The following is a 25,314-nucleotide window of genomic DNA, read 5'->3' as shown; positions in this document are numbered from 1 at the left end:
CCCTTTGATTCTTTTTCCTATTGTACCCAGCATTGGAATTACAGGCTTAAATCTAATCACGGAATTAAGAAAGCAGTTATCTTAATTAAGAGTTGATGACAAATCGACATACAGCCTCATAGGACCTTCTTTTGCGTTGCCAGTGAAGGCTGGCGTGAGGAGATGCTCACAGTGACGCACTCATTTAGCAGCCTTATTCTGTGAGAGGACATCTATTCTGGTTTATATAACAAAAGAAAGTTCATTTTACTCTTGGGAGAAGGTAGGATTTTACACAAAGAGCTGAAAAGCAAGTCTTCACTCATGGTCTCAACCGGGCTGCTAAATGGGACAAACGTTGTCAAAATATAGTCGTACTAAAAGGTGATGAAAGGAGGAGTTTGGGAACCACAGATGTTTCTGTCATTCACTGTTTCTCCAAACCACATGGAGAGATTGTTTCAGTACTCCAAAGTCAGGGCACGCATCTCCTGAGCTCCCTGCCAGTGGCTAGTTTAGCAGCTTTTTTTTCCCCTCCCATTATTTTCTTCACTGTGGGTGTTCAGCTGCTTAAAGCTGCATCTACCACTGTAAATTCACCTGCACAATCCCAGTCTTCCAGCACAAGATTTGGCTTGGCCCCGTGATGGCATTGCTGAAGTCATGTTTTGGTGCTGATCTGTTGTCTTATCAAGACATGCAGTTGATCCTACACTGGGAGCACGATGAACTACTCTTCTGGACTTTTCCCATTCTGTTTTTCCCAGACTCACACTGGTGGAGCAAGCAGCATCCCATGTGTCTGCTAGTGCAGCTGAAGCCAACCAAGAATTTAAGCTCTCACTGGGACCAGCATGAGAGTAAATCTGGCCTGTTTCAATATGTTTCAATGTCTATTTTTTGTTGTTGGAATATGCCTCCCTGATTTCAGTTTGCATTTCCACACTGCATGGTAAACTGCCTTGTGTAACAACTCCCAGCGGTGCAAAGACATGCCAGCACCATGTCACTGTGGCATCCCTACAGCTGGACATTTTCTGTGCATTTTTATGTGGTTCAAAGAGAATGCACACAAGAAAATGGAAAATAGTCTGTAGGAAAATGACTCTGAGGACAGCTGAAAAGAAGTATTTTAGATGGTGCAGTGTACACAGCCAGGCTATGTCATGGGAGACACAAAGTGTGTGTGGGCTGCTCAGTGGGTGACCAGCACAGGTCTAGGACCATCACAGAATGGAAGAATCATAGAATGGCCTGGGTTGAAAAGGACTATAATGCTCATCCAGTTCCAACCCCCCTGCTATGTGCAACAAGACCAGGTTGCCCAGAGCCACATCCAGCCTGGCCTTGAATGCCTGCAGGGATGGGGCATCCACAACCTCCTTGGGCAACCTGTTCCAGTGCCTCACCACCCTCTGTCTGGAAAACCTCCTCCTGATATCCAACCTAAACCTCCCCTGTGTCAGTTTAAAACCATTCCCCCTTGTCCTATCACTATCCACCTCATAAACCATAAGCCATTCCCCCTCCTTTTTGTATGCTCTCTTCAAGTACTGGAAGGATCCCTCCTGAAGCAGGTTCCCTACAGTGGGTTGCACAGGAAAGTTGGGCTTGAATATCTCCAGAGAAGAAGGCTCCTCCATCTCTCTGGGCAGCTTGTTCCAGGGCTCTGACACCCTCAAAGTTAAGATTCTTAGCTTGAATTGGTGAATGGATAGGGGATACAGTGCAGCCATGTGCCAAATGTCAATATCAAACCATACCATAACAGTATGGCTTCCTGCAACACAACAGTGATCTCCAAGCTTTCATGCTATCTGAAATCCTTCCATGAACCCAAGCTCAAAATCCAAATTCACTCAGAGTGTCGTGCAAAGGCCCAGTGTTCTCATACAAATCTTGCTCCAGGCCTTCAGCGTATCCTTCTTACTTCATAAGCACAATTCAATAGCTGTAGAACTGCAGTATCGTGTATAACTAACTTCCAGAGAGTCTGTAGCTTGCAAGTCTGTCTTTAAAAACATATTTTACAGCTCAACATCCTTGATTTCCAGGAACTCATGAATAGAGAAGATATATTGTTCTTGGTAACCAAATAATATCATTAAAACCATTATGAGTCCTGCAAAAATTATTCCTGTCCACCTAATTTAATCATGTAACAATGACTATTATTAACTTGTCTTTTGCTGCTGCCATTTGAGATTATGGCCTTGGATGCATGGGTAGCTATTATATGATTCAGTTATTGTAAATGTGCACTGCTTTTAAGTGCTTATCCTTCCGTTACCTGCCCGAATTTACTCATTCCAGGACTGTGTGATGAAATTGAGATGAAAATGAGAAGTTCAGAGAACTGCAGGAAGATTAACGCCTGTCCTTCTTGCATGGATTGGTGTCTGATGATTGCCTTCTCATGCCCAGATGTGCAAGACATCTTGTAGAACCTTTTCCTATGATTCACAATGATGTCACCCTGTGCAGATTCACTGGGGTCTTTAGAAGGTTTGAGTTCCTCAGCATCTTGTTCACCCCCATTTGGCTATGAGAAATACTGCATTTCTGAAGCTGTGAGTTCCAGACAGCTTTACATCAATATCCACAACTCTGCATCCCAAGTCTTCGTTTGCAAGGAAGAGAAAATAAATCCCTGTGTGCTCCCAGACTTCACTGCAAACATAAGGCATTTTGAGCAGGTCATTCCCTACCAGTGTGATGGCATGACGTCCCCCTCCACACACAGCTTACTGTAATAGGCCTCATTTCCTTAGGAAAATCACTGGTATGAAAACAAAAATCAATCCTCTGCCTCTCTCCTTCTTTAGCAATGAAGAAACAACATATTTCTTTTTCCTGATCACGGGTTTGAACTGAAATAGCCAAATCCATTGGAGCTGAAAAATAAATTTTAAAAAAGTAACAAAGAAGATAGAACATAGTCTACCTTTTGGATTAAATTACGGTGAGGATAGTATCAGCAGAATATGTTGCTTGAAGGCAAAGTCCATGCAAAGAGCAAGACTGGACCTGAGCTGTGTCTGTAAGGTGATGGCTGAAGGTGCCAAGAACACCTCCACCCTTCTCATTTCTATGCTGCAATGGCATTTCTCCTCTGTGCTACAGGAACAAATAACAATAGTTTCTCAGACAGTGGGAAACGTAGGTATTTCTGGTGTCAAAAATGAAAAACAGGAAACATTATTAGCCCTCTTTTCTAATGGAATGGTCTGTAGAGGAGCATCCTGTGTGAGTGTGCGCGCTGCTCCTTCTGCCTCCTCCTGTTTGTAACTTTTGAAACCTTTGGCCAGTTCCAACCTGACAGAGGCACGAAACTACGAATTCCGTGCTACTTTGATGAAAACCAACAGCTGAGAGGAAGAAAGAGACTTTAGCAATCTCCCACCCATCCTTCCTCCCAGTTCTCACATCCCCATGGATAAAATCATGGACTAGTTTGAGTTGGAAGGGACCTTTAAAGGCCAGATAATCCACCCCCCCTGCAATGAACAGGGACACCTACAGCCTGATCTCCCCTGCAGAACTGCAGACATTTCTGTTCAGGTACTTATTTTTCAATCTGGTTTATGTGAGAAGGTGGGATTGAGGATGACAGACTCTGCTCTGGGTGTAGGAGCTCATGCAAGAGCAGCTCAGTTCTCAGATAGTGAGATATGCAACTGTGTTATCCCGACTTCTTGAGACATCACACGGCCTCACTGTCTCTTGGAAGAAAGATGCTCCATCTATTGTGCTGATAACACCTCAGGGAAGTTATTGATGTTACTATCAAAAATGTCAAGACCGACTCCAATCAGAGCTCGTTAATGAGGTCAGCCAGAGGAAATCCCTCTTGATGGGTGACTTGATCTCTGATTTGAGTCCAATCACGCCGCTGGCACTTGCTGTGATGTATAGCATAATCTAGATGTCAGGGCAACATATCTGAGAGCTGAGGTAATTTCCATGCTGGGTGGAAACTATTTTCACAGTGGAATGCTTGCATTTCATTCATTCCGAGTTGGAGGATATCCCCTCACCAGGGTGAACCACAGAATCATTAAGATTGGAAAAGACCTCCAAGATCATCAAGCCCAACACCAAACCATCCCCACTAAACCACATCCCTCCGTGCCACATCTCCATGGTTCTGGAACACCTCCAGGGATGATGATCCTACCACCTCCCTGGGCAGCTGTGCCAGTGCCTGATTATACTTTTGGATAAGTTTTTCCTAATATCTGAAAGTTTAGAGTCAGGGCACAATGCCTAGCAAGTGAGATGTCTAGAGAAAGGCTCCAGCAAGAGGAAAAGCACTGATAGCTGTTACTGAATAGATCAGAATGAAAAGACAGAATAAAATTACTGCTGTGATAAAGCTCATAGCTTTGCTAATCTAAAGATGTTTTTCACTTTTTTTTTTTTTCTTCAGACTCTCAGTATGGAAGAAGTGATCATAGAATGGTTATGGCTGGAAGGGACCTAAAAGCCCCCCAACCCCATGCCATGGGCTGGGTGCCCCCCACCAGATCAGGCTGCCCATGGCCCCATCCAGCCTGGCCTTGAGCACTTCTAGGGATCAAACACAAAAGAACAAAATTAAGTATCACCTACTGTCATTTGTTTATGTGCTCAAACATACATATTTTTTCCTTCCTCAGGAGTTTGAGTTAAAGCCTCAAATCTACCTAAGATATGGAATCTCATAATACCAGCTAGCTGGTAATTTATTTGTGTTTTTTTTCCTCCCCAAAGACACCTTCCTACCTTTGTTATCAGGACCCTAGTAATGTAACATGAAATATAAAGCAAAGTGCTCTACCACCAGGACAAGTCATTACTTTGAAGAACTATCAGAAATGCAGGATTGTGTCAGGAAGCCTAATTACTGCCCATAAAAGCACACCTGGAGCACAGCAGTAAGAAAGCAGGGGAACAAATGAGAATCAAAAGCAAGATTAGCACCGTGCTTGCCTGTTACAACAGCTTTCACCATTCTCTAGGATGTGCCCTTTCCTACCTAAGAGGCAACCAATTTCCCCAGCTGAGCCAGGTTCCCCATCAGGCTGCCCAGCATCACCTGTGCAGCCCCAGCACCAAGTATGCCTTCAAGCCTCTGAAGGATTCTAGAAAGCAACAGTTAAACCTTCACAACTGTTCCTGCCATGAGCAGGTGACCAAATTGCACATCTATAACCACCTCTCATTGATGTATTGTCCCAGTTAGGGAGAAGAAGTATCTAAAACACCAGAACAGCAGCATAGGAGTCCCCAAATGGATCAGACCTTGGCTGATGGACCCTAGGGCTTTAACCCAGCAAGCTGAGGAGAGCCCCCAAAGTGCAAACGAGCTTATAGGAAACATCTGAGGGTTAAGGCTGGGGTGGGTGGGGAGGTTGGTTTCCTTCTCAGCTTCATTAGAGGACCTGGTTTCCCCCTGGGGTGCCCTCTTTTTTGTTCCTGGGCTGGAGAGGAGCTGCTCCTTTAGGGCTTGTGGTAGGGGTGATGAATGGAGCTAACTCCTGTAAGAGCCAACAATAAGGAGGGAGAAGGGCAGAGTGGTGCCCTCCATCCCCTGCATCCTGGGAAGATGAAAGATGAGTCAAAGAAGGCTCCAGATAATGAGGACGTACTTGCTATTCAGGCTGGTAAGTCATGAGCTTTGTGTTTTTCTGCTTTCTCTTTATGTTTTAGGGAGGATGATTGAAGTGAAGTGAGCCAGTGTATGTTATAGAGAGAGTAATATGGTTTTGTATGGAGAAAAGCAAGTAAAACAGAAAGCTATCTGAGATCTGGGTTAAGAGGGGGGACAGTATGAAAAGTCTTCTGTTGTGAAGCTGACGTTTATTTACTTTATTTTTTAATGAAAATAGCCGATCATTTACATCATGAGTTCTAGATAGTAGAAGATATAAACCCCAGCTTGGATAGTGGGAAAGCTAAGGTTGTAATTCTTCTTAAGACAGTGCCATCTTTAAGAGGAGCAGCAGCTCTTGCAAATAGATGTGGGAAAGAAATTTCCTTGCTGTTGTTCACAGAAGCTCCTTGTGCCTCTTGTGGTAATGCCAAGCTCACGAGCAGAGTAATGTATAATCTGAATGAGTTACTGCTGTGAGATTTTGCTGCTCTGGAGAAGTGCAGACTTTATTTCTAACAATTCCTGAGCTGCAAGGGGGTAAATAAACTGCAGGGAGCCGTGAGTGCTTGGGCAAAGCTGTGGGCTATGTAATGTTGCGTTGGGCAACCAAATCCATCATCTACTTGGGGACGTGTGGCAGGTGAAGGAAGTGTGGGGTCAGCCCATGTGCACCATTCCTTCATCCACTTTGCACAGCAGCCTTTGGGCCGTGCATGTTCCATCTGGCTTTGAATGGATGCTGTTGGGGCGATGGGAATGCTTCTCTAGTTGCCATAGAGGTGATGGTCTTCTTGTGTTTGCTGTTCCATCTGGATAGACCTCAGTGGGTCAAATTGATTCCTGAAGGGGAGGGATGTGGAAATTTGTGTGTAAGAGATATGGAGGAAATTGAATGTCTGATCCATTTGCAACCAAGGCACTAAGTCTGAACTAGAGTCATGTGAAGAGCTGAAGAAGAAAATATTCCTGGGCAGGAAATGAGATATGGAAGAAAATCTCCTCCAACTGCTGAGGCTACTGATGCTGTGAGGAAGCAAAAGCAGCCTTTTGGGTGGGAAATATCTCTTCTGAGGTGTTTTGCTGACATGATGTTTTCCTGTGTGGTGTAGTTGTACTGTAACTATCCTCCCACCAAGGGGTGAGGTGCTGCTGTCTTGGTTACGGAGCTGGATTAGCAATGGGCTTTGCCCTGTGCTTAGCTCTCATGGCAAGATATCTTCCTCTTTCTGCTGCTCAGAACTTGATTTGAGGACTGCTGCTGTGAAATGTGACCCTTAAGCTGTTCTGGGGTCCCCTGTTCTTGCTGGGGAAAGGCTGCAGAGCGGCTGGTTGTCCTTCTCCTCCCAGGAACTGTAAATCTTCTCTGTGCAGCCCTGGGAGAAAATGTGAAACTGAACATCCCTACAGTTTAATCTTCAAAGCAATAACCCAATTTACTGAATAGCTGTGAGATATGGCACTGACCTAGAATATTAACTCATCTCCTGCCCTGCGGTGAATGAGAGTTGTGGTTCAAAAGCCACTGGCCCCTGTTATCTCATGCAAGGGATGTTCCCTGTGATGAATGTCTCCTGTGATGCCATGTGCTGTCCCCACAGATCAAGTGGTGGGTGAGAGTCACATGGGAATCCCTAGGAGAGGCTCTGGGAAGCAGGGCAGAGATTTCTTTCATAAATTAATTAGTTGTTACAGGAAAACCCCTTTTGGAGAAGTGGTGGTTGGGAATCTTCTAATGAAGTGTGTCCTGCTGGACTCCTCTTCCTGAGAAGGCAGGAAGGCCATTCAAAATTGTGTTTTTTTTTCTCAAAGGACTCAAAGTGTAGTTATATTTTTGGGGCAGTTTTTTGGTGATGCTGGTGGTGGTTCTTGATTATTTTTCAAGAGGAGTTGAATGTTGAATCTTAAAATAACCCTTGCCTACCCAATGGGATAAGGCTTGTGCATCATCTGTTTGGTCTGAGCGTGCCAGTCCTGTTTGCTCTGAAAAACACACTCCACATGCTCTGATGCTTAACCCACTGACCAGTCTTAACTGTATTTGACAGAAGTAAATGTCTCGAAAGCATTTGTGCTTTTATATCCATTAAGAAAAATCCTTAATCTCCAAGGCTAAAGCTTTCTGTGAAACTTCACAGCAAAGAGGGGAAGTCAGAGCTGGTTCCTTGGTTTCTTTCCCATTCACATCCTCCCTATGGCAGAACTATGAGTGGGAGCTGTGAGACCCCTAATCTGCATTGCTGTGCAACCTGAACTTCATCCCAGGGCTGAATCCCAAACGCTGCTCCTCGTTGGTGCCTTAGATGATGAGCAGCACCTGCCAAAAGTTCCTACTTCGTGCAAATGCTTGTGCAGCTGACTTGGCTAAAGCCTTGCTCAGGGAGAACTGAGGTCAAGACCTTCTCCAGTCCTGTAACTTGCTGGTATTGATGTAGAACTGACTCTTCAGGTTTTGCTCTCCCAGGAGAGAACACGGTGAAAAGCAGGTGAGGTAATGTGTAATGTAATTACCCAAGCTGCCTGCTTATGGCAGGAGTTGAGATAAGTGTCATGCTGATATAGTCACACAAAACATGTGAATGCAGGAGACCCTGAGGTTCTGGATCTCATTCTGGGGTTTATCTGGGTCAAGATGGAGGATGACATGATCATGAGATCATAGAGAGGTGGTTTTTGAAGGAAAAACAAGCCACATACTAAGGTCATTACTAAGAGAAATGAGTCCAGTTGCCTTCGCTCATGTTGGTTTTCTTTTGGTTGGTTTTCTTGGAAGGAAGGTTGCTGTGTCATAGGTTGTTGCAACTGGCACCTGCTCACCTCTGCCAGTGTACTGAGTAGAGATGGACTCAGTGCATGTAGAAGAGTGATGTGGGTGTAGAAGCCTCCAGCCACACCTGGTGTTGCAGATGAGATGATGTGTGCTGTTGGGAATTGGATCTGCCATGTAAATGCTATGGGTAGGGCAACTCCAAGAGTCTACTGAGGCTTGGAGAGAGCCCTTTGCATGTCTACCCTAAGCCCTGGTGAGGGCCTGAGTCATTCTTGTGTCTGGGGCCATCTGATCTTTGTGTGGCTCCTTCTGAAAAATTCAGTGCAGTTGGAACAAATGGATGTATGTTCCCAGGAAAAAGAAATGACATCAGCCATTCCCATAAACGGAACTGAGGCCAAAGCCTCCAGATGTCACGCAATGCTTTTTTTTAATCTCCATTTGACTATAGGAGCGTTTCCTTAACAATCCGCAGCTAATGAATAGAACAAAATGAAGAAATCTGCACTGGGTTTTAAAGAAATGAATGCGTTTTTAAAAACGTAATCCATGTTGACATGGGTGTGTTAGGGCTTGTGGCTGCATCCATCCAGGCAAGGGGTATATTAATAACACATGGTGGCTACGAGTGGTGCCTGTAAGACCAATCTAAAATAGCCTATAGGTATTCAGCCCTCAACATCCCTTCTCAGCATGCGCAGCACATGTCTGTGGATGGCAGCTCTCCTCCTGCAGGCGGTACTTGTGCTTCCTTGCTCTTCCAGTGGCAAGACCATGTGTGTCTAAGGCAGTTAGCTGAAGGACTGGTCAGGATCTGCTGCTCCTGCTGTGAGAACATCTTGATTGCCGACTTCCTCATGCTAATCGAATCAGGATTGTTGCTTAATTTAATTGAAACAAAGAGGGATCTGATATGTGGCATCTGTCAGCAACCTCAGAAGGAGGTAGGGATGTGATTCATGTGGTAGGCAAGAGCATTTGAAGTATTTCCTAGAATGATGTATTTCATGGGAAATGCCTGCAATTAGATCTGGGTATTTCCACGCTTCCTTGCCAGTCTGGGAGCGGGTAGCTCAGCTTGATGCCAGTAAGGAATATCTCCTTTGTGAAATTAAGAAATTACCTGGCCAGGCCTTCTGTATTCACAATTGGTTTCATGGTATCTTCTTTAAAACGCAACAATATGCTAATAATTTGTAATGAAAACTAATTGCTATGGCTCACAGCGTGGGGTTGCTGCGTCCGTATTTTTGAGTCAAAGAGGATGAAGGATAATTTTTCTTCTTTCCCATCTTCAGTATTGGGTGCACTGAGAATGGATGAAACAGGAAGGCTGAAAGTTGTGGAACTTAAGTGCTGGGGGAAACTCTGCACTGAGAAGATGGTGAAGCCCTGGCATGGGCCATCCAGAGCAGCTATGGGTGGCCAATCCTTGGAAATGTCCAGGGCCATGGGTGCAACCTTGGGCAGCCTGATCTGATAGGGGGGTGCAACCAGCCTATGGCTGAGTCTTGATGGACTTCAAGGTCCCTTCCAACCCAACCATTCTATGGTTCTAACTTCAATATCCTGATGGTGATTTCTCACTGGTGAATGCTGTTGAGGATCCAACCTTTGCCAGTTGAGGGTGTTGCTGACAGCCAGCTCTGATCGCCTTCCAGGTTGTGTTGCAAGACAGAAGAAAGGGAAAGCTTTGCCTGGTGACTTTTCCTATACTGATTTAAGTTATCAAAAGGAGAGAACTGCAGATAGCCACTGTAGCACCTCAGTAATAGATAGTCCTGATGGGACAGCTCTGTTTTGATTTCTCCAGGAGCCTATTGCAGCTTTATAGCTCAGATTGCCTAGTGTTTGCTACCACTTGTATGCTGGAACAATGCATAAACTCATCATTGTTAGAAGTGAAATGCAGGCTGACTGGTTGGGAGCTCTTTTTTCTCCTCTTAGCCATGTAAATGTTTTATGAAGTGAGCATAAAGTCAATAAACACTTCCTGTTTAACATCTGCCTTGAGAGATGCTGTACAAAACCACCAGATCTCTCACCCAGCACACGACTTATTGCTGGTTCCCCACTAAGCACCATATCAAAACTCATCAAGTAGGAAAATATATTCCAAACTTAAAAAGAAAATTAACTCGTGCCTTCTTCTTAATGATGCTGCGTGGATTATATGGCAACACAGCATATTGAAATTGTTCTGAAATTGGATTTTGGAGCCAGCTGAGCTACATATCCTGATGGGAAGGCTCCTGGGGAAAGCTGGTCTGCACCTAGCATGGAGAGCAGGCACCCAGCTTGTTCCTTTTCTTGTTGCTTTTCAGTGTGACAAATGAAATTTGAATAATTGCTATGTAAACTGAGAGCAGTTGTTGAATCTGAGAGGGCTGAAAAACATGTGCTTCTCAGCTTTGTTTTCTCTGTTGCTGCTGTTGATTCACGTCAACAGTGGCTGAAGTCTTAATACTGTGGAATACAGCAAGCATTTCTACTTTAAAACTAAAAGATATGCTGATTTCTTTTCCACGGTTTTATGGAATTGCAATTAGTGTAGTCAAATGGGGTGGGAGCTTGTGGTTTGCAAATGGTATCAGTACTGCCAAGTACAGTTGGCCAAGGCCATGGGTTAGAGGATGGGTGCAAAGGATGTTTGATAAGACTTGGGAAATGGTTTCAACCTAAGAGAGGGCAGATTCAGATTGGGTACAAGGAAGTTCTTTACGAAAAGGGCAGTGAGGCACTGGCAAAAGTTGCCTGGTGAGGTGGTGGATGCCCCATGGAGACACCCAAGGTCAGGCTGGATGGGAGCTTTGAGCACTGTGAGTGTCCCCATTCATTGCAGGGGAGTTGGATCAGGTGGCCTTTAAGGGTCCCTTCCAACTCAAATGCTGCATGAGAGATGTATGGACGCAGCTCCTGACCTTGCCTCTCCCATTCCTTCTGTGAGCTGTTGGCATGTATGCCTAGCAGGTAGTGGACTTGTTTTGGTCTACTTGCTCCTCTTGGCTTCTTAGGTAGCTGGGAGATAATTTAATATTTATATAAATCTTTGTTATATTACCTTTTATATATTATACATTTTTTTTGTTTCCAGATTTCAGCGATGCTTTCCTTTTAGTTGAGGGCAGTGGACCTTGTGGGAGCAATATTACACCTTTGCTTTGCTCAGTCATGTGAAACATCATCTAAAAGGAGCAGCTATGAAGCAAGAAAGGCAGGGTGATGACTTAATTAAGGGAAACACTATTTTATTTCTTAATGATTGTGAAACTGTGCATGTGTCTGTATCCTAAGAAAATGTAATGACCTCCAAGGTGTCTGGGATGTTTTTGGTTAGTGCAGCTGCTGTCATCTTGCTCTCGTGCTCTGGGCTGCTGAAGCATTGTTGCTTGAGAAGTCTTGCTGGGCAAAACCTGGTTTTCTTATGGTTTTGATTTGCTCCTCTGTTGGATAACTGCACTGAATGTGACTTGCAGGGGAACCTCTTCTCATCTCCAGTGATTGCTCTGATGGAATGTTACAGGTGATGACATCAGCTTTGCCCTATGTGGGAAAGGCGAAGTCAACCTCAACAAGTAGCTTCTAAAACAGATGAAGTTTTATTGTTCTGAGGACCATCTGTACTGCTGTAGTTAAAATTAAGGGCCAGACTTCAAAAAAAAAAAAAAAAAAAACTTTCAGAAAATACTGCATTTTGCAGAGACCTATGCTTAGAAGAGACAGCAACAGCACTCAGGGATGGAGCAGTCGGGGCGCAGCTTTGTCTGCATGACTGCTTGCTGCATAGTGCAGATCTAAACTTGATTTGGGTTGGGCTGACTTGGTTCAGAGAATATCTGCTCAGCAGCCTCTCAAATAGCTGGAGACAGTCTCCTATCTCTGCAGTGCACAGAGGAAGGCTGGAGATGGGCGGTGCTGGCAGCACCCCAGCCCTCGCCAGGAGAGCGATGTGCAGTCGTGGCGAGTCTGAAGATAGAATCTGATCCCCATTTGGATGTGGTGAGGTCACGTTGAAATGAGAACAGGCATCTGTTGACAACAGAACCACTGTTTCACAATTCCCATCTTGTCTGAAGGATGGGTGATCACACCAGGACATGTGATACTGGAGCCTGAAAGAAGCCTCGCTCCTGAATGGCTCCCAGTCTTGCTGCAGATGCAATCTGATAGAAAGAGCTTGCATGGCAGTGGGTAAATATCTCTTGGTTCCATTCCCACCTAGAGGAGGGACCAAGCTGGTGTGTTTAATGCTTCATCTGGCTGTGGAGCCTGTTTCCTGATGCCTGTAGGTGATAAGATCAGATAGGTAGGCTCCAGAAACCCTACAGCATGTCCCAGCTAGCTGCTCTCACTGGCATCTAGCTTGCAAACTGCAAGCTCTGAACCAATGCCCAGGAGACCAGTTGAGTGTGGCTCCAGGACAGCAAGCAAGCCACAGTCTAGCCTTGGTTAACACTTTTCTGTTTCATGTCTGTGTTTACAGCAGCCCCTAATTGTGTGGCTGTTTGTTATCTTTGATCTGCAGTTGTGACACTCCCAGTGCGACCATGCACATCTCCAGAAGTCAGTTCATTTCTTGTTCATCTCTTGCCTCAGAAGGCTGCAGGAAACTCCACTGACTTTTTTTTTTTTGTCTGAGGTTGGATGGTGCTCTTACCTTGTCCACAGCTCTCGAACTCGTTGTGTTCCCCATCTTGTAGGGGCTCAATGATATGGAGGTCACAGGAAGAGGTGGTTCAGTGGAAAGCATGAGGTTGTGTGTAGCTCTTGTGTGTAGCTCTTGCTTTGAAAGATATTTTGCTTGGGGCTCTACTTTAATTTTCTTGCCTTGAGGTGAGGCTGAGGGCTCTTGGTGCAAAAATGTGGTCACAGTAGCAGTGAGAAAGTGGGAGATTCCTTTTGGTGAGTGCAGTACAGCAAGGGAATGTGCTCTGATTTGTTTGCATGACCCATCTCAAATTGAGCTGATCAGCTGAGAAAATGCCACTGCTTAAAATCTGTTTCCTCATTGAACAGTGCTCACCTCTCCCTAAAATTTATTATCCTAAGCAGAAACAGTGTCACGTTCCTATTGAGGATGACAAGACCCAGGAAAGCAAATGCATTTCTCCACTGTCCCTGTTGCTTGCTGGAGACTTGCATCTTGTAATGCAACATGTAGATGGAAAGTTTGCAACTCAGAGTGCAAAAATAGATTTAAAAAAAAAAAAGCCACAACCTTGACATGTTCTCTGTAAGTGGACTGGGTTTTCTTCCCCTTGCTGTCTTGGAGGATTGTGCTATGTCTCTCTCTGATAGCAATCTCTTGGCAGGGAAGCCAGGCTGGTCTTTGATTTTGGCTATGTTTAGAAACTTGAGTTTTATGAAGAATGCTTGTGATCTGCAGCTGTCAGAAAGGCCACTGGCTCCAAGTCTGAGCGCTCAGAGCAGAGGAGCTGCTATGGGAAGGTGAACGCAAGCTGCTTTGTTTGCAGCTCTCTGAAGAGAAAGGGCAGGAGGGCTGTGCTGAAGGCTGTGGAAGGCTTTGCAGAAGCAGACCTTTGCACCAGCAACAGTTTGCCTGATTCAGAGACTGATGAAGAAAACACACACAGTTCTCTCATTCCATTGTCACTACCCACCCCCAGGACAGCTTTCTTGCAATGTTGATGCCAAGGGAGCAAGTTTGTGAGGTCTTCTCTTTGACCATCTTGCAACTGAAAGTCAAAAACCCTTAGGCAACATTCTTTGTGGCCTTGTTCTGCATAAAAATACCTGCCTTGAGGTCAGTCCAGGTAAACTTTCAAGCCTGTTGTGTTTTTTTTTTTAAAATGATCCCTTTGGAAGATTAGCTGTTTGGTTTCCTTCAGTGGCATGACTCACCAGCAGCAAGAATGGCAAAAGAAATGTTTCCTACAGCTTAATTATTGTTGATTTGTGAAGGATTGAGAAGTCTGGAGTGGAATTGTCCTTGACCTATGTGGCTGCTGTACCGAGTGGGAAGGGACTTGATTTTTTTCAATTTCTTGAGCAAAAGATAAGATGACTTCCATTGCTTTAATTCTAGAATGGGGCTGGAAGCCTCCAGTCCAACCTCTCTCTCTAAGCTGAGTGATCTTTAGAGCCAGTGCAGGTTTTTAACAGCTCTGTCCTGATGAGCTTTGAGTACATCAGAGGATGGAAGGCTATTCCACCTCTGAGATCCTGTTCCAGTGCTCAGCCACTGTCACTAGGGAAAATAACGTTGAGCTGAAACGCCCATTTCTAGAGTCAGTGTTTGTTTTCCTATGTCTCCTTGCTGTGTGCCTTGTATATTGCCTTCTGTTAGGCAGCTGCAAGATGCCTCCTTGGTCATTTCTTCAAGGTTTCACTTCATCTGTCTGCTTGTATGTGCTGGTGAGCTCAGGACTAGACACACGTTCTTGACACAGTCTTACCAGTGCTGAAAAAGTGCTGAAATTAAAATGAAAGTTGCTACAAATCCACACAGGACAGATAATAATAATGGTTTGCCTTCTAGAGGTCAATGCCTTGGGTCTTTGTTGCTTGAGGGCAGTGTACTTCCACACAACCATTTTTTGTTCGTGCCAATGGAGGTGTCCACTGAGAGAGCTCATCCATCATGAGCAAACCTACAGCTTTAGTTGTTTTTCTGGATTTTCCAGGATCAGGAAAGCAGCTAATGGCATCCTCTATGATTTCAAGAATAACAATAAGATCCCTGCATCTTTGGCATCCGTATATTCTTTGCTTTCTATAGCTTTGAATATTGGCATTTCCTCAAATAATTTGCTTCCTCCTGTGCTCCTTTAGGAGGTATGACGCACTTGCTTGTGAGGGAGGTGAACTGATGCTCTTGTCTTGCATGAAGATGGTAAACAAAAGGTTTAAGTTAACAGCAAGCAAGCTGTACCTTGGTACCAGCTCTGATTAGTCATAATTGAAAAGCATAAATTTTTATGTACCAGCTGTTACCTTAACTCTAAAACACTTGGGTTCTGCAGGCAATTAGCCTGTTGACTTCTGAGTTGAAGGCTTTTACCCGGATGAGCACTGAGGGCAGAGGGTTCCTCTGGTGATTTCCTGGATTCCAGTGCATGGGGCCAGGTTCATTTATGTGGCTGCTTTGCCTTGGCTCAACTGTGTTTCCTGATCTGGTGGTAACTTTGGCATCATGTAGGCTGCTTTCAAGTACAAGTGTCTGAGACCTCATTAGGATTGCAATGGCGTTATGTAAGTGATGCTAGGACAATAACAGGATGTCTGAACCCACGAAAAAGGACACCTTAAGGTTGTCTGTGCTTATTCAGGCTTCTTTCTCCAGGTGTAGCTCATCTTTGACAGGAGAGGTTCAGGCATTAACATATATGCCTATATTCAGTTCTCTAGTGGCTCAACATGGGTCTGTCGTGGCTTAGTGCATGTTGAGGAATGTGGTTTATAGACCAAAACAGTTGGAGAAGGGTATATGCCAGCTGAAGCTAGCAAAAACTAGGTCTGTGTTGTCTTGCAAAATCACCCTGGGCAGCCAAAAGTGAAGAGAGCGCTTGTCTTATCTTCTAGCCTGTGTAGTTGGAGTAGTTCTGTCCTTGCAGATCACAGACTCTAATGCACAAAGCTGTTCCTGATTTCTCCTGATGGTTTTTCTGTAACATTCTACAGTCCTGGCTTTTCCTTTTGCTGTCCATTGTTGATGTTTTTTTTTCTGTTCTATTCCAAGAAATGGGTCTGAGGTAGTATCTAGCAAGCAGAGGTGATGGAACATACCAATCCCACCAATCCCAACTGCCAACGCATCTTGGTGTGTTGGTGTCTGCTGGTGTTGATGATAGTATTGACCTGCAGTAAGGTTTTGACGTGTAAACAGTCACAACCTCCATGCATCTTCTCAAATGTACACCAGTGTCTTCAAGTGCTTACCAGTGCAAAATGATCCTTGGATTAATGTTAGGGGCTGCGGGTTTGTGAATCTTTGGCCGCCATCACAAGGAAGACATAGAACTGCTGGATGGGTTCAGAGGAGGGCCAGCAGGGTCACAGGGTAGGTTGTGCTCTTAGATTAGCCAGGTTTTATGTAATGGTGCCACATGTGTCCTTCTCCCAGTCAGCTACAGCCAAATTTGACTGGTTTTTGAAGATGTTAAGCCTCTTTCAGGGCTTAAAATGAGGTGCAGGGAGGGAGATAGTCAAGTAGCATTCATGCTGAAGGAGGTTTCTTGCACTGTACTGGATACTAAGGAATCCATACATAGGGTTTTTGCTTGATTTTGATCCCAGGGTTAATTCAGTCACTTGATTTTATTCTGTTTCTCAGAGCTGCTCTTCTCCATGTCATTAGTCTCAAATATTGCAGTACTTCCTGACTTAGATTCTGACTTATATTCTTCACCTTTGACTAGCTCACCTCAACACACTGTAGTGTGATCTTAGATGCTTGCTGGAGGAAACCTTGGCTAGATAGCAATTAAACAAAGTAAAGTTCTTAATACTATTCAGTTGGACCTTTTTCCCTTTGCTAGTATGCTTCCTGTTTAAGGATGGTATGTGACTGCATAGCAAAGTTTGCAGTATAACACAGTTGAGGTGGACTGAAAGTTAAAATGGGGATCCTCCATGAACTTTAGTTTCTGATACTGAAGCATGTGTACCAAGCAGATAGCATCCTGCAGCCTGCTGGGAGAAGGGTATTTTGGTGGGCTCCATGTCCTTGTTTCATGAAAATAGGGTACATCAAAATCTTTTGAGACCTGAGTGTAGGTCGATAAGCCTAAGAGACTCACCAAGTTTGATAAGGCTGGCTGGAGCTGGAACTGAACCATCTTTGAGGTCCCTTCCATGTTATTCTATGGCAAAGCCTTTCTCTGTGCACACAAGTACACGTAAAAACATGAGAGACACAAGGCTGGGCTGGGAGCTGAACCTTCCACTGAGAATGATGTCAAACAGTTCTCAGTTTTGATAGGGTAGTATCAGTTTGTAAGAAAAACTGGAAATGGGTGAGGTTGTTCTCAAGACTGAGAACTTCCTATAATTAGGGTAGATGACAGTGCACTTCTAAGAAACAGGGAAGCAAAGGAAGAGCTTTGCATCTGTCTGCCCTGCAAGACAATGCATGCTTAGGAACTTACTGCATGAGCACAGAGGAAGCGATGGTGTGGTTTAGCAAGTCTATTCATAAACCACTGCAGCTAGATCTCTGTTAATAAGATAAATCTGTTAATAAGATGGTGTTAAACAAAACACAATTGGAGGGAAAGGAGCTTCCAGCTCGTTTCCTTTACAGTAAGGAAAAGCTGGTAGTGAGATGCAGTGATACTCATGAGGCTGAGGGGTGGATGTAGGGTTGTAGGTGTCCATGTTCATTGCAGGGCAGTTGGACTTAGATGGTCTTTAAGGATCCCTTCCAGCTCAAATCTTTGTACTGGATCTGGGCAGCACTTAAACTTGACCCATGCTTAAAATGGGAAAAGAAAATTGGTGAACACAGAACCCCTATACTCCTTAAAGCTTAGTTCTTCACCATCAGCCTTCTAATTGTGACACTTCCCTCAAGGATAGGATTGGGATTGTTTTAGAAACAGAAGCTGATATAAAATTTTTGGTATCTCCTGGGCAAAAAATGCCTATGGAGCGAAAGTAGTACCCCCTTCTACTTTCAGTGATTGGAAAACCAAGACATTATCATTTTAGCTAGATGCAGTGTGCCTGTATCAGCATCATCAGATTCATAGGGTGTCCTCTGCCTTTCTGCTGGGCTTACAGACTTCATATTTACAAGGCAGGTTTTAAAAGAGACTCGTTGTGCCCAAAGTGATGGGCTCTTCAAGATCAAAGTTTTCTCACCACTGGGTATTAGCTAAGACCTCCCCCTAAATGGCAGAAATCTGTAGGATGATTATTCTAACCTCTACTGTACTTAAAGCACAGGGCTATAGAATTGCTAACGAGGGCTCTGCCTGGTTTGGGGATCCAAAATCCTCCTTTAGGCAAGCAATCTCATTGTAAACCGGCTCTTAAAGTCTCAGTAAAATGACACCAAATTCTGTGAACTTGCAAATGGTGAAACTGAACTGGAAGGGGCAAAACAGGGGTAGACTCCCATTCTACTGAGTCTTCATTACCTTTCTGCAGTCTGTTAATTCAATAATGCAGCGTAAAAGATCCATTTCTGCCTTGCTTTCAGATGCTATCATATGCTTTTATTGTCCCCTGGATAAGGTATGAGAAGCCACAGAAGTGTGTGGATGGAAAGCTGGCAGGGGTTAGAAAACAAGATAAAAGCATATAAAATTGGCCTTAAGAGCGTGGGCTGATGGAGGGGGAAGAAAGATCTACGGGATCAGAACTGAGGTTACATTTGCATCGTGTGCACTTCAAGTTGTTTACACTTCAAATTTTAAAGCATTTGTTGAAATTCTTCATCTCCAGCTCAGGAGAGAGGCTGAACGCACTGAGGCTCTACAGGAAGAGGTGGTGTGCTACTCCTCATCAGGGCAAGGTTTTCTGCTTTAAATGCTGATATGGCATGGATTAGAAGTAGGCATGCATGTCTTTCACCAACAAATGGTGGAGCTCTTGGATGCAGTAGCTACGTCTTTGCTGTTGCATTGGCTCCTGTCAGTGCATTTCATTTTAAGCATGGAGTCTCACAGTTGGAGGCATCCTTCCTCCAAGTGCTGGAGACCTCATTTGGACAGGCCTGTAGCTGTATTAATAACCTTTGCACCCTACATGGCTCTTGTACAGCAGAGTTCAGGCTTTAGGTACTACGTAGAGCCCTCATTAGTGTGAGATCTCTATAATGATAACACCACCACCTGTGGTTGACTTGATGAGGAGGATCTGCCCATAGCTCCTGCTTTTCACTTCTGTTGCAAAGCATAGGGAATAGCAGCTGAATGCTCAGATACAAGGTTATACAAATGTTAAATAAGGTTCAGCAGACGCTGCTGTTTCAGATCAGCTTCCCTTGAGCGTAATGACCAAGACAACCCCTTGTGCCAAACTGTTTAAAACAAAAAAAAGAAAAACACAGGCCACAGAATGCTGCACTCTAAAACACAAAATAATGGAACTAATGCTGTCTGGTTTATTGTTGAATAATTAAAGACTGGTTTATATTCTTTCATTTAAAATAAGAAAACTTGGAGAAGCCAATTCCTGCTTGCTGCTGTGAAAGTGTTTCTCCATGGCCTCCATCAGCAGGTTTGCATTTCCAGACATACTGGGCAGATTTTGGTACCTTCACATGAAGACCTCCAGTTGCATGTGGCTTCTACAGTTGGGCTGTTTTAAACATCTAGTGGTGAAAGCATAGTTTGGCATTGCCTTTCAGTATCTAAAGGGAGAGGGTGCTTTAAGGAAGGAGGAGACAGGCTCTTTATAGCCTCTGTTGTGATAGAACAAGAGGAAATGGACAAGAAGAGGGGAGACTTAAGCTGATTTAAGGAAGAGGTTCTACAATAAGGGCAGTGAGGCACCTGCACGGGTTGCCCAGGGAGGTGGTGGATGCCCCATCCCTGGGGACACTCAAGGTCAGACTGGATGGGGATGTGAGCACCTGATGTGTGGGTATTGCTGTTCACTGCATGGGCGCTGGGCAAGGTAACCTTTAAGGGTCCCAACTCCAATGATTTCATGTTGGAAAAAGAAGTGAAATGGGGTTCCCTCAAGACAGATGCATATCCAGTGGTAGAGCCTGTAGATGATCTCTTGCTATGTCAGGACCAACATCTTCTTACAAACCTTCGGTCTTCCCAATCTGCAAAGCCTACTGACCTCAAACCTGGGTTTTGAATCTTCTATGGTCACTGATCCTCTTAGTAGATCTCCCACTGCTGACAGCTGGTAATCATCTCCAGCTCCTCATTACCTCCCATCTGCCCCATACCTGCTTCCAATTTTGCTCATCAGAGCCCAAACCCTCGAGTCTTAAATCCTAAAGTCTAAGGGTTGTTGAGCATATGCAATTTAGCTGCTTTTTCTGCTCCCCTCAGAAGGCTTATAATTTGCCTAGACTTTCAGCGATGACAAAAATTAAATTTGACACAAAAAGCTAGCCCCTGCTCATTAAAGTCCCAGTTCTAAATCATGGGTCCGAGGCTTTTCAAAAAAAAGTCACCAGAAATTGAACAAAACAATGTGTTTATTCCCATGCTGCTTTCTGAGAAGCAGTTGAATGCACATGTTCCAAAACAACTCTGCCTGAGGCTGAGCCGGCTAGCATGCAGAGCCCTATCTTGAACAGCCGGGACTTGGTGAATTTATAAGCAACTGAAAACAGTACTGGGAAGGGTTAGGCAGCCTTAATAATATTGTCAAAAGATGCAGTCTTGGAAGGAATATTATCTCTTTAAAAAAAGTCTCTCTTTAAAAAAAAAAAAATCAAGCCCTGCTGAATTCCCTTGAGAACCTGATGGATTGAATTCAGACTTGCCACACTCTTGCACAGACCTCCACAGACCCCACATAATTCCTGTTTAAATAGCCCAGTATTCTTGAATCTACCACAATAGCACAAAAGACAAATGGAAGTGATTGTGTGCTTGCGAGTCTATTTTCTTTAATGGATGCATTTCAGGGGTCATGGGCCATGTGGCCCTCCCTTAGATATACAATCAGACCCTGAAAGAACATTGTCTGCTGGAGAACTTCCTCTGACACACCACCCTGCTGAAACAGCATGACAACAGCCATGTTTCATTTTTTTTTTTCAAAGGGCTGCTTTCAGCCAACTTTGTAATTAGGACAATGAGGAATACGTATCTCTAGAGCTGCGTGTCTTTTAACAGTTGATTTATTTTTAAGAATGGGTGTGATTCAACAGCTTCTTAAAAACTTCATCTCCTACTGTCTGTATCTTAAGGAATAAGCCTGGTGTTGATCTAGTGGTTCTTTAAATGGAAGGCCAGACTTGGCTGGCTTCACTGTTTTGAATGCGCTTTTATCAGTGTTACACCAGAATCTGGTTCTTGAGACTTGCTCCTTGGCCTCTCTATTACTGTCAGCTTTGCAGTGCGTTCGTCTGACCCGTTAAAGTGAGCGCCTTGCGATGGAGATGTTTCCTGTGAGAGGTTAGTGACCTTTGTCCATCTGGCATCTGTGCATGAGCTCTGCGATGGCTGAAATGCATGCACTCGTGTTGGCTGGAAGTGCTGCGTGCCTTCATTTTGGGGGGGGGTTGAGGGGAAGGAGAGGTGCATAAGGCTCTGGGGCTTTTGCTGCCTGCCCACCATGGGTAGGGGTGCATGGTGTGTTCCTTCTTAGTGTGCTTTCTGAGTATTTTTCCTGTTTGGCAATTGTATGAGGGCTGTAGCATGTTAATAACTTTAGTGGTTCAAAGGATCCTTGCTACGCCCTTGTCTGGAAGGAAAGAGGGAAGGATGTAGAACCAACCTGCTGTTATGATGCTCATCTGATGTTTTGATTCTAGGGAGCCCCTTTTGCTCTTGTTGATTTTCAGTGCTCTATGGGAGCACGAGGGATCCCTGCTTGGATTCTCTTCTATGCTAAGGCTTTCATAAAAGCATAGAAACCTTAGAATTAGAAGGCACCTTTTAAAGGCCACCCATCTTGGCTATCTTGTCCAACTGCTGTGCAATGAACAGGGGCACCTACAGCTCCATCCAGCCTGACTTTGAGTGTCTCCAGGGATGGGGCATCCACTGCATCTCTGGGCAACCTGTGCCACTGCCTCACCATCCTTCTCGTAAAAACAAACAAACAAAAAAACAACCTTTTTCCTTATATTCAGCCTAAATCTCTCCTCCTTTAAATTGAAACTATTTCCACTTTCCCTATTACAGCAGACTCTGTCCCCTTCATTCTTGTAGCCTGCCTGCAGATACTGAAAGATGACTTTCTGCTGCCTTGTTTCCATACTCAGAGGTGCTGATGTGTAATCCTTTCTGAGCAGTGACTGACTGCTTTTCCCAGGAGAACACAATGGTTTATGCTGGAAAGCAGGGCATGGAGCTGCAAACAGAGCTAGGCTTGGGATTTTGTGAGTGAGTGATCTTGTATGGTCTTGGATTCTATCACTTTGGCTGCTTCCATCCTCATCAAAGTGTCCCTCATCACTTCCTGAAATTTTGGTTCTTGGCATATAGAATCATAGAATATCCTGAGATAAAAGGGATCCGTGAGGATCACAGAGTCCAGCTCCTGGCTCCGTACTGGACCACCCAAAAATGTGACCATATGTGTTGTCCAAATGCTTCTTGAGCTCCAGCAGCCTCAGTGCCATGGCCACTTCTTGGGGAGCCTGCATGGTGATGGTGTTCATGAGTGTGTGGGTGTACTGACTGTGCTATTGTATACAACAGCAGTGTTGAAGTGGAGCCCTGCCTCTTGCAAGTGCATCATCTCATACACGTTCACTCATAGATGGACTGAGCCTTTAGGGCTGTTGGTCTTTATTATGCAGCCTAGGATGAACATGGAAGCAAAACACAGATGAGCAAAGTTTGCCTTCCCCTCTTTGTGCCCTTCTACCTGATGTCTTCAAAGATTAAGCTACATTTGCTGACAAACTCAAGTTGCTCTTAGCATCTTGGGTGGGCAGTGTCTCCCTGATAAGCCCTTGAAGGGTCTTGCTTGTGATAATGTTCCTTGGTGCGTGGCGTGGGCGATCAGCACTGAACTCACGACAGAGCTCCATGGTAACAAGCAATGGGATTAACAAGTAAAATAGCCAGTTCTCCTGATTGCTTAAAAAAAAACAGCCCTGGAGCTGGATGAGCACATGCCTGGATCTAGTGTTGTTGGGGTTCAAACTCAAGCTGTTATGCCACCAGCTCTTCGTGGACCTGCAGCTGAGTCTTATTTTTCAGATATCCTCACAATAGGCTGGGCTGAGGATGCTGTCTGCTCTGCAGGGCTGCTGTAGAACTAGAGGAAGCCTATCAATTTGGGAAAAGGGACCAAGAGCAAGCAGGCTTTAAGCACAGTGATGAGCATCTGTCTTAGGTCTGCTCCAGGTGTTGCTGATGCCTTTGGCACACTTGCTGATCTGTATTTCAGATGGACAGTAGAGGTGTTTGTGGTGCAAAAGCCTGCCTTTAGGTCAGGCTTTTTGCTAGCAGTGCATTTGAAGTGTTGAGTTGATTCAGCCTTTCTGTCCTCTAAAGGGAAGGGGTGTGCCATCATGTAGGTATTGTGTATTGGGGGTAATGAATGTGGTGGGAAAACAAGTAGGGACACAAAGTACCCCAAGCTTAGGTGCTGAAGTTGAGGCTTTCTCCTGGATTCAAGGTTAGCAGCATAGGATTAGCTGAAGAGGAGCACTAGAAAAAGCTGACCTCTGTGATGTTAGCTCTGACAGTGCATTAAACACTTGTTTCTGACAAGTTTTTTCTATAATGAGGATCTTTTAGGTTGACTAAGGAACTATGACGAGCAATGATACTGCTCCCTACTGAGTTCTGTCTAAATGTATATATGACTTCCATCTTAAAATCACAGAATTGTGAAGGTTGGAAAAGACTGTTAAGGTCATCAAGTCCAATTGTCACCCCATCACTTTGATGTTAGGGGATGAAAATCTTAAAGATACCTCTTCTGGCAAGGCAATTGGAAGAGAAAACTTTTCTGTTTGAGAAACTTCAGTGGTTTTCCCTGCTGAATTACCTGAGACTTTCTAAAAATGACTTTTTTCTTCCTACTTTAGGATGGCACTTAAATAACACTTTGTCTCGTAAGTACTGAGCAGACACTCCATTCTACTGTAACTCATAGGAAATGAAGTTTTGGTGGTCAGCTGAAAATGAATGTGATGCTTTTGAGTCATTGCACCTAAAATAGTAAAAGAGGGGGGTCTGGTAGGTAGTTAGGCAACAGTTACCTAGTAAGACCAGTACAGGCACAGGAAACTAGAACTGATGAGCACTAATTCCCTGAGGCAGGTTTCTATTGATGCGACTATTTCTTGAGTAATTTTCAGCTGTAGCTCTTGTTTGGGACACTTCTATGTGGGTATATTAAATAGTACATGGTGTACCAGAGATGGATAAATGCACTGCAGGAGAGGGCTGTAACTACACTGATCTGTGTGCTCCCCCCAAGCAGATGAGGGCTTATAACCAGAATTGCCAAAATGCAGACTCGCTGCCTGAGGATGTTACTTGTTATGCCCAAGATGCTTTTAAACAAGCACAAACCCTTTCCTTTGGCAGATCTCCTTTTGGCAGAAGGAGGGGGTGGATTTCTTTAAATACCAAGGTTCTAGTCTAATTGGCATCCTCATTGTTTCATCAGTGTTGTGTCTGTGGGTGACAGCTCCTTTCTCCCTGAGTGGGAGCAGTTACAGATCTTGTTTGTTTTTCCTCATTCCCATGGTTGTAACCTCTTTTTGACAGCTGGTACTAACATCTAGTTAGCTTGCTTTTGTTCCCTTTTTGAAAATGCAATGCTTTTTGGTTCCTTTAGCAAGCTAAAATATATATATACACATATACACATACATATAGATTCAGCACTAATTCCTGTATGTTGGTGCTTACTGATTTCCCCATCTCAAGTGGGATTGACTTGCAGTGCTGATCTCTTTGAGGGCACTGTGATGCTGTAAGTCCCTCTCCTGTTTCTCTAGCTGTTGTTAGTAGAAAACATGAATTCAGCTGACACATGTAAGTAAGTTGTCACTTTCCTGCAAAACTAAATTCTGATGTCTGAGGCCAGCTATCAACCCAAGCTCAGAGGAGTTTAATTGTCCTTGCCCGATGCCCCTATTCTACCAGACAGCCTCCAGTTCAGATTCTGCAGGATCCCCTATGTGCTGTGGGTCTCCTGTATATTGTTCACAGTCTTTGAAATGTAGCTCTTCTGTTCCAGTGTTCTCCTTGAAAAGAGATGGGTTACTTATCTAGATAGAATTAATTTGGTTTTTTTTGGTGTTTCTCCCCATGCAGCTCACCTAGAAGCTAGGAGACAGGTTAATTATGATGAACCTGAAGTA

The 25,314-nt window shown here is 44.4% G+C and overlaps 1 protein-coding gene across 1 annotated transcript in view; it reads left to right on the top strand.

The window, feature by feature from the left end:
- The first annotated feature begins 5,376 nt into the window (after positions 1-5,376).
- Positions 5,377-25,314, top strand: part of SLC4A11 (solute carrier family 4 member 11) — a 134,645-nt gene continuing 114,707 nt past the window's right edge. Inside the window, exon 1 of the mRNA XM_031588148.2 lies at positions 5,377-5,624. Within this exon, the coding sequence (XP_031444008.1) occupies positions 5,486-5,624 (139 nt within the window). The 5' untranslated portion in view covers positions 5,377-5,485. The remainder of the gene's footprint in view (positions 5,625-25,314) is intronic.

The sequence above is a fragment of the Phasianus colchicus genome, chromosome 4 (genome assembly GCF_987193195.1).
Source record: "Phasianus colchicus chromosome 4, bPhaCol1.hap1.1, whole genome shotgun sequence".
Lineage (NCBI taxonomy): Eukaryota > Metazoa > Chordata > Aves > Galliformes > Phasianidae > Phasianus > Phasianus colchicus.
This window is presented reverse-complemented; position numbering and strand designations above follow the sequence as displayed.